The sequence below is a fragment of the Neltuma alba genome, unplaced genomic scaffold (assembly GCF_004799145.2).
Source record: "Neltuma alba isolate B1F8T4 unplaced genomic scaffold, ASM479914v2 tig00011879_pilon, whole genome shotgun sequence".
Taxonomy (NCBI): domain Eukaryota; kingdom Viridiplantae; phylum Streptophyta; class Magnoliopsida; order Fabales; family Fabaceae; genus Neltuma; species Neltuma alba.
In genome coordinates, this window is record NW_021636481.1 from 135,014 (window position 1) to 145,362 (window position 10,349).

The following is a 10,349-nucleotide window of genomic DNA, read 5'->3' on the forward strand; positions in this document are numbered from 1 at the left end:
CAACCTACATTATGTGTATATATATAATTTATTTGAAATAGACTTGAAGAAAACATAAATGATTAAACTTATACGTCAATTAAATATTTTGTATATAAGATCAATTTTCCTTTGGAACTATAAAAGCCTGAATTTATAGTAAATTTTAAAGGTAAGGTATTTAATTTTATTTATATATATCCACTCACGTGTATTTGGAAGGCACGTGAATAGGAGAGGAAAGGAGAAATAACTAGCAATAAATAAGCTAAAAAGGAAAAAAAGAAAAGAAAAGAAAGAAAGAGTACAATACTTATCTCAAGTTACTTATATTCATTATGTCAAGTGCCCAAATCATATATAGTCATATGTCTTATTTTTAAAACATTAGTATTTAATAATATTTAATTATAAATTCACAGGAAACAAAAATAGACGCATGTCCATGTATAATTGGAGAATTTCATAAAATGGATATAAATAACTTGACCTAGTTTTTTACAAATAGGACAAAATATGGAGTTCGAAGAGCCATATGTAATTAATTTTACGGATTTCACACGGAATTTTTGTGATTTTTTTGGTCTATATTAAATGTGATAAAAAATCATATATAGGGTTTATTATTTCGGGTCATACTAAAATTTTATCCAATTTCTTATGCGTAAAAATCAAATTTCAGAGCACAAATATTTATTCAAACTTCAATGATCTGAATTAATTTTATTCATTTCTGGACTAAATAAATGAATAAAATTAATTTACTTTGACTTCAATGCGTGAGTAAGTGTGTCTATACTCCTTCAATAATTAACGATGATATAAAATAAATTAATAATATTTATTTTATTTATAAGTCATAATATAGAGTTTGGGTTGTTTGCAAAAACACTTTTAAAATAAAAAATCACTGAGCTATTGGCCTTCAATATTTTTATACGTAATTACCTCCCAGTTTTTCCCTAACACCTACCAAATTTAAAAGGATCCAGCATATAACAGATATATCGGTGGTATTTTCTTATGCACAATGTTAAAAGAAAAGACGTAATTAAAATATCCACTAATTCAACTTGGTTTTGGAAATTGAAAATAAGAATATAAGGCCGGCAACATGCTGTGGAGAAATTGGATTCATGACTCGATTTCTATTGAAGAAATCACGTGTTGTCCCCCCGCCTCCCGGGGCCAGGGGCGCGGGGAGCGAAACACGTGGGACGGAGGAGGGAGCCTGTGGGAAAGGGAGGACCAAAGACAAACGCGCGGCTAAGCCGATCAGTCCCCCTTTCCCACTTGCAATACGCCACCCATTGCACAACAGACGGGAAGACTTGGAATATTATTAGTAGACTTGAGAATAAGAAAGCAAATTACACGCCGGTGGAAAACATTTGAAAATTAAACGAAGGACCCATGGAGTATGGAACGTAGAGCATTTATTTTTATAAAAAAGAATATATTATTACTTGAGAAGTATCATACAAATTATAATTATTTAGAAGAGCTAAAAATTAAAATATAAATTTAAAAATGCTAAATTGCTACTAGCCAATCTTCCTATGTTCTCTTCTACCTTCAGAATTTTTTTAACAGAATAAAACTAAAAAACTAAATTGCCCATAACGTAACTATATCCTTTTTTTTTAAAAAAAGATTTTATTTTTCACAGTGGACGTTATTCTTGCTGATATCAACTCTTTCCTTATGAGAAATTCTTTTCTCCATTTTGGGAGGCCATATGTACTTCTAGTGAATTTTTATATCCAGACTTTGTTGTTTTCTAAAGGTGAATGGTCTATTTATATTATATGTCATGGAAAAAATCTTTAATTTGTTGTTTAAGCAACTTTTACTTTAGTTGTGAAAAATGAATTTATTAATGTTTCAACTTTTCTTTGAAAAGATGGGAAGATTTAGAAGTATTAGAAGACCTGACTAAAAAAAAGATGTGGTTACAGAATTCTTTCTAGGTATTTAAATATTTGTTTATTTTGATTTTCCAATATTTTTTAAGCGGCAATTTGTTTGCAATAATTTTCACAACTTATAAACATCCTGACCAATAAAGGCTTAATTGAGTGCATTCTACTCAAGCAACAATCAGGTGACAGTTTCGTTTTGCAACTTTCATTTGTTTTGTTATTTCAACATATAATATGACTTGAATTAGAGAGGTACTACCTCCAGTCCTTAATATAAGAACCTGTTTGGCTTTTATTTTGGTCCTAAATATAAGACCCAAATCCACTTTATCTCTCATATTTACTCAACTTACTTCCTTAATCTCCTCAAATTAGTCAACTGGCTCTTATAATTAGGACCAGAGGTAGCATGACTTTAATTTGTGGCGTGTTTGGGGCAAAATTTTGTCCAATTTCTTATACAAAAAAAAATCAAACTATAGCACATATATATAGTCATTCAAATTTCAATTCAATGATCTCAATTAATTTATTCATTTCTGGAGTAAAACGAAAATGAATACGATTATTTCACTTTCACTTCAATATGTGTCTGTATATATGCTCCTATCAGTAATTAATAAAAGTATAAAATATAATAATTAAGCTCCATGCCATTCATGGAGCCCATACAGGATTTGTTTTGTTTGCAAGCATTTTTAAAATTAAAAAATCACTAAGCTATTGGACTTCACAATGAAAATCATGCGGTTATAAATTTTTTAAGCATTGAAATTTTTGTTTATTACTTCAGATTTTCCTGTATATATAGGTATACCATATATTGGTTTCATTAGGTCATTATACTCAAACTTACCACAATGGCGGCAGCTTCGCTTCACAAATATCTTTTCTTCTGTTGTTTCTGTTATTTGCAACAACATTAAACAGGGTAATCAGTTGCTATGAAAATGATCAAAGTCTGCTTTTCATCTTCAAACAAGGAGTGGTCGATCCAACCAACCAACTCTCATCTTGGAGTGTTGAAGAAGACTGCTGTTTATGGGAGGGAGTTCACTGCCACAACATCACCGGAAGAGTCACAGAGCTTTCTCTCTTCAATCATTCATTAGGAGGTTAGATTAATCTGTGTGCTTCAACTTAAATTTCTCAACCACGTGGACTTGAGCAACAATGACTTTGAAACTGGGAGTATGCCACCATGCCAAATCTCCAAATCTCCCTTTGATGCTCACAATTTTCACAACCAATCACTTGCTACTCCTTCCAACCACTCTGCAAGTTTCTCTGTTGCTCTGCGTTATCTGAACTTTTCATATAATGATCCTTTAGCCATAAATGACCTTCATTGGCTTTCTCAACTTTCTTCCTTAAAATATCTTGACCTTAGTGACAATGATATTGGAGATGATACCAAATGGCTCCAGCATATAGCCATGCTTCCTTCACTCTCTGAGTTACACTTGAGATATTGTGGATTAAGAGATTTTCCTTCCCTCGATTATGCCAATTTTACGTCACTTGAAGTTCTTGATCTTTCTTTGAACTATCACATGATGAATCAAAATTACCTGATTCATTCTTTAATATCACCAATCACATCTATCATCTTGACCTTTGTGTATGCAATTTCTATGGACAATTGCCGAAGTCTTTGCTCAATCTTCAAAATCTCAAATATTTAGATTTAGGGCACAATAATTTCGAAGGATCAATTCCAGATTGGTTAGGCCAATTTGGACAGTTGCAATACTTGGACATCAGCCATAATTTGTTCCATGGCATTAGGAGGTTAGATTAATCTGTGTGCTTCAACTTAAATTTCTAAACACGTGGACTTGAGCAACAATGACTTTGAAACTGGGAGTATGCCACCATGCCAAATCTCCAAATCTCTCCTTTGATGCTCACAATTTTCACAACCAATCACTTGCTACTCCTTCCAACCACTCTGCAAGTTTCTCTGTTGCTCTGCGTTATCTGAACTTTTCATATAATGATCCTTTAGCCATAAATGACCTTCATTGGCTTTCTCAACTTTCTTCCTTAAAATATCTTGACCTTAGTGACAATGATATTGGAGATGATACCAAATGGCTCCAGCATATAGCCATGCTTCCTTCACTCTCTGAGTTACACTTGAGATATTGTGGATTAAGAGATTTTCCTTCCCTCGATTATGCCAATTTTACGTCACTTGAAGTTCTTGATCTTTCTTTGAACTATCACATGATGAAATCAAAATTACCTGATTCATTCTTTAATATCACCAATCACATCTATCATCTTGACCTTTGTGTATGCAATTTCTATGGACAATTGCCGAAGTCTTTGCTCAATCTTCAAAATCTCAAATATTTAGATTTAGGGCACAATAATTTCGAAGGATCAATTCCAGATTGGTTAGGCCAATTTGGACAGTTGCAATACTTGGACATCAGCCATAATTTGTTCCATGGCATAATTCCATCATCTCTTGGAAATATTTCTTCCTTGTTCCACTTAGAATTGTCCCACAATCAATTGAACGGGGATCTTCCAGAAAACTTGGGACAACTCCATCAATTATATTATTTAGGCATCAGTGGCAATCTGTGGATAGGTGTTCTTTCTGAAATGAATTTTACCAATTTCTCAAATTTAACATCATTGGACTTAAGCTCAACAAGTTTTGAATTTGACTTTGATTCTAAATGGGTCCCACCATTTCAACTTGAGACGTTGCGTTTGAGGAACACAAGCATAGGTCCTAATGTTCCATCATGGCTATATACACAACGGTCTTTAAGACATCTAGATATTTCGAGATCTGGGATTTCAAAAATTGATGCAGATATATTTTGGAGCTTTGTAGTAGGAATAGATGAAGTTGATATCTCAAACAACTGGATTAGTGATGACATATCCAACGTCTCACTATCAGTAAATATCTCTTACTTTGACACATCTCACAACTTTTTGTCAGGATTTATTTTCTCATTATCGTGCCAACTAGAGAGCAAGGGAGAGAGCGTGTTGCAATACTTAGACTTATCATATAATCATTTGGGTGGAGCACTTCCTGATTGCTTGGCCAATTGGAAACAATTGGCTTACCTTAATTTAGGGAGTAATAAGCTGATAGGTGAAGTTCCTCCCTCACTGGCTTCATTGAATCTTCATTTGTTGGATTTGGGTAATAATAGTTTCTTCGGCAAATTTTCGTTAGACATGCTGAATTGGACCTATATGAATTACCTCATTTTAGAACAAAATAAATTTTCTGGAAGTTTGCCAAATCCCATGGCGCAATATTTGGCAGTTATTAAATTGAGGGCCAATCAATTCGTAGGCAATATTCCAGTCCAATTATGCAACCTTTCTTATTTGGAGATACTTGAGCTGGCTGAAAATAAGCTTTCAGGATCCATACCTCATTGCCTAGTCAACATGACGTTACATACTTTGATGTTTCCATCGTTGCCTAATGAAATCATGAAAATATTTATGAAAGGAAGAGAACTTGACTACCCATCATTTGACCGTCTTGCATATTCTACGAGTGGCGTTATTGATTTTTCTGCTAATAGTTTGAGTGGAGAAATTCCTGAAAAACTAATTAGTAATAGTCAAATACAGGTCCTGAACTTGTCTCGAAACTATTTGACCAGGGAAATTCCCAAAGAAATTGGAGGCATGAAAGTGGAATCTCTTGATCTTAGCTACAACCTTTCTGGAAAAATTCCTTCAACAATATCCAATTTGTCTTTTCTTGATTATTTGAACCTCTCATACAACAATTTCGTTGGACAAATTCCATTGGGAACCCAAATTCAAAGTTTTGATTCTTGGAGTTTTGTTGGCAATCCTGAACTTTGTGGAGATCCTCTTCCAAATAGGTGCAATAATAAAGAAGAAACTCATGACTCAAAGCTAGCTGAAGGAGATGAAGATGACGGCTTTCTAAAGTCATTGTATCGTGGTATGGGGGTTGGATTTGCAGCAGGTTTTTGGGGAGCTTGTGCTTCTGAGCATGGAGATACAAATTTTTCCGATGGTATGATCACTTGGCGGATCAACTTTATGTTGCCTGGGCTCTCTTCTTCAAAGTTTCAGCTGAGTATTAGTAACAGATATCCCTTGAGGTAATAAATGAGCTTTTTTTATTTTTCAAGTGTTGTTATTATTTAAATTAGCTTCCTTTACTTAAAAAATATTGTTCTTTAGCTGATTATGTTATATCTTGTTTACTTTTCAATATGGTTTGCCTATCGGATGCAAGTGGAATAGCTATCACCACTCTGATTGTTGTTCAAATACTAAGTTCTGCTTCAAAGAATAAGGAGTTCTACTGCAGCGAAGCATGATCAAACCTATCAGTTGCCCTTCTGTTATCTGAAATTTAGTGAATTGTGAGAAGAGAACATGTTGTAATAACAATTATGTGTGTCTCGTGTTGTTAAGAAACCTGTTGATGAATGGTGTTCCACGTGATATGTGAATGTACAAAGTAAAAAGATATTATATGCCTCTTTATTGAAAGATTTCAGCATCGAAACTTGAAACTTGCAACACAGTGAATCAAATCAAATATCAAATATCAAATAATCTAATAATAACATTCTGTTTTGGCACTTGAGATGCTCTGCTCCGTTGTGGTCTATACTGTTTGACATTAACAGAGTCATGCCTTGGTAGGTTACGTAATCAAATAATATAATCTCTCAGCTATTAAACATAATAAACATTAAGTAACAAACTTGGCTCAAATCATATGCACCGCAACACGCGAGTATGACGAATTGGTGAGACATTTGGTGATGTGCATCTTAGAAAAATAATCATAAAATAATTAGAATGTGCTGTTCTACATAAAAATTGGAAGGAGGAGATTGAGAGGGCATGCTCGTCCGCGTTCTTTGTCCTCAGGACAGGTACGTGTAGTGTTGTGAGAGTCGCCAAAGTGTCAGTGGAAAGGGACGAGATTGTTGCTAATGTGGCTACGGCAATCAATGATATGTGGAGCTCATGCCAAAAGGGTGAGGTTCTGTGCGGTCTTTTCATCCTAATATGGAATTGAAGATGGAGGGAGCTAAGAGAAAAGAGGAAGCTAAGGAAGAGGATAAGGATGTGCAAGATAAGAAGAAGGATGTGGCTAAGAAGGATCTTAAAATTGGTAAGAAGAAGGGGAGGATCCATGAGGTTCGGTACATGGATGATAATATAGGTCACGAACTCAGTCAAGATGAGTCAGATGTTGAGGAAGATGGGGATGTAGAAGAAGATAATGAAAATGATGAAATGACTATTGAACCAGTGCTAGATAAGAAGAAAAGGATAGGATCAATAACTAACAAAGAGGTTCTTAGTGAGCTGAATAGTGAGGAAAAAATTGAAGAAGGCAGCCAAGAACAAGGATAAAAGTAAGAAAGATGGCTTGACTCCTAAGAGAAAGAAGGAAAATGATTTAAGTACTAAGGATGAAGTTTCTGGCAAGAAGAAGAAGAAGGAAAGTGGAGAAGTGAAAGTAAAAGCCAAAAGAGTTAAGAAGGCTGCTTCTGCTGAGTAGAGAAGTGTCCTTGGTTCCATATTGTATGTTTTTCTTCTCGTGTCCTCCAGCAGATTTTGTTTTAAGTATATCATGAAGGTTCCTATTTTTTGGTCTACCTCTTTTTGCTCGTTAGCTGTTATAAAATTTAGTTACACTGCTTATGATTAACTTTGTAATGCTACTCAATGGAAGATTGTGTTTCTGGCTTCTGATTTATTGAAGCATGATTGGTATAGAATTTACAAAAGGAACACATTCTAACGTAATTATGATTGGCGTTCATATTGTTATAAAGTATAAACCACCGCGTCTATGCTGAAGTTAATCCTACAATTGGTAAGAGAATGTTGAGAACAGAATTCAATATTATTTACCAACGAGCAGTTGGTCGAGCTGGTAAGTGGGCTCGCCCCCCATAAGGATGAGAACATGTGTTCAAATCCCGAGAAGCGCTCTTGTTGGGAGAGGGGACAACCACCACTGGAAAATCGCGGCACTCCTACCCCTCAAGTCCGGATTAGTCGATTGCCAATAAGCGCCGGATTACCGGGCGGTGTATAACCAAAAAAAGAATTCAATATTCTTTTAGTTGAGAGTTTGGTCCTACATGCACTTGAAACTTACATTTTGTGTTTGTTGGTTTCGACCTAACCACTTCAATTGCTTCTTTGACATGTTATTTAAGTGCTATGTTCTACTTTTGGTTTGATTTATCAATTAGACAATTACTCTTCTTGATAAAAAGACGTTGGCACGGGAATGATCTGGGGGGCAATTTGGTGCGCTAAAATCTTTCATTTTCGGTGTTCTAGATAATACCTTGGGAGATGATGCCCAGGCACTTAAGATTTAGTTATTCCATCTGACAAAGAAACGGCCCAAGTTGGCAACAACTTATGGAAGTTGCTTGAGGCTTTTACTCAAATACAACTCTATTTCCTACATTTAGAATGCTTGTAATTGATTACAATTCTATTTTTGTAGGAATCTTGGATCTCACTTCTCCTTATGTATGTTTGTGACATTTAAGGCGGTCAAGCACTCTAACAGTTTACCTCTATAAAGCGCCTCCCTAGAAAAAGATCATATTTCGCTAAGCCGATGGTTAATCTTGTAGAATGACAGGCTCTCTATTTCTGTATTTCCCAGTTGTCACTGAACAAAGTCTTATAGAATTATAGGATTGGAAAGGGTTTCCGATTTTAAATAGATTATTGGATTTATTGTACAATTGTCATCACTCTAACATTTTAGTTGCTCTGTTCCATTTTGCCATATCGGAAAAAGTGAAAAACAGAGACATTGGCATATTATATCATACATATCTTATTTATTCTGTACAACCTATTTGAAATCTGTTTACAATAATCTCAAAGATCAACATACATATAATTTACAGCAACTTAGCAAATCATGTTTTTCACATGTTATGAACACAGAAGTTCATCTTCTTGACTATGTTTGATGTCTAGAAAAATCTGTCCATTTGTGTTGGAATCTTTACTGGAGTCACCTGGAGAAGAGTTATTGGGTTTGACAATGGGGCTTGTACTTTTTTGGGGTGGTGTATCCTTTTTGTTTTTATTGAATTCTGTCATTTTTACGATCTGTTTTCTTTGGTGCAGAACTCGGATGGCTTTTTTTCAATAATCATGAGAGTTTCATTGAACCTTATTTTTTGGCATGAAAATTCCCTGAAGAAACCACTTGGTTTACATGTTGAGTGGATGTTGGTTCTAGTTATCTGATTTTTTTTTTTTTTTGCCTCTGCGGACCCCTAAGATGTGTGAGCTGATGCCGTTATGATGTAGTTTTGATACTACAAGAGTGGATACTATCTTGATACCAAAGGACGCAATTTGCTACTTAATATTTATCTCGTTTTCTTTTTCCTGTTTCCTTTCATAATGGTTATCGGCTTTTATAAATAATTCCTAGAGTAGGTAACTTGAAGTCTGGAAATTTACTCTAATTTGGTCTCTTGCATGAAACGAGGACATTGTAAGGTTTTTAAGGTTTTCAAGGTTTTTGAATGCTCGGACAACCCCTGGGCCTCCAGCATTAACAGTGGTGCAACTTAGTTAACATTGCCTTCGTGAGACAGAATCCATTAGTTTCTGTCCCCTCAAGATTTCCTTTTTTTCAGCCAACCCCTTAAAATTTCCTTAATTTGCTCATATATTAACTTTTTCCCTCTTTTCTGTTTGTGTAAAGGCATCAAGATGTTTGATTCTTTATAGAAAATGATTTTAGAGAACCAACATTCCGGACCCGCTTTTGTTCTCCCGCTACCAAAAAAAAACAAATCACCTAACCCCAGAAGAGAAAATCACATAGCAAAGTAGAATTTTGAATTGTGTTTGTGCAGAATCGCCAAATATTGAGTAACTTGATTCAGTGCTTCTGCCGAGGGTTAATCTTGTAGAATGACACTACTCTCTATTTCCCCGTTGTCACCGAACAAAATCTCATGGAATGACAGGATTGCAAAGGGTTTCTGATTTTAAGCAGATTATCGGATTTATTGTACAAGTGTCATCTCTCTGACATTTTAGTCGCTCTATTCCAATTTGCCATATGCTGTTCGGAAGAACAGAGACATTGATGTATCATATCATACATATCTTAGTTATTCTATACAACCCATTTAAAATCTGTTTACAATAATCTCAAAGATCACCATATGATATATGGTTTCTAGCAACTTAGCAAGTCATGTTGTGAACAAAAAAAATATGTTTGTCTTTTGCTATTTATCTAGTTTTCGTTCCCCCCCGGGACAATGGTTATCGGGTCTTATAAATCATTTGTAGAGTAGGTAAGTTTAAATATTGAAATTTACTGTAATTTTAGTCTTTTGCGATGAAACGAGGAAGCTCTGTCTTTGAGGTTTACAAGTTAGACCTTCAGCGTTACCA

General features: G+C 34.8%; 1 protein-coding gene across 1 annotated transcript; it reads left to right on the plus strand.

The window, feature by feature from the left end:
- The first annotated feature begins 3,749 nt into the window (after nt 1–3,749).
- Nucleotides 3,750–6,247, plus strand: LOC114718909 (receptor-like protein EIX2). Its single transcript, XM_028904351.1, has 2 exons — nt 3,750–6,025; nt 6,163–6,247. The coding sequence occupies exons 1-2, from the start codon at nt 3,750–3,752 to the stop codon at nt 6,245–6,247; spliced, it is 2,361 nt and encodes a 786-aa protein (XP_028760184.1).
- Nucleotides 6,248–10,349: the final 4,102 nt, after the last annotated feature.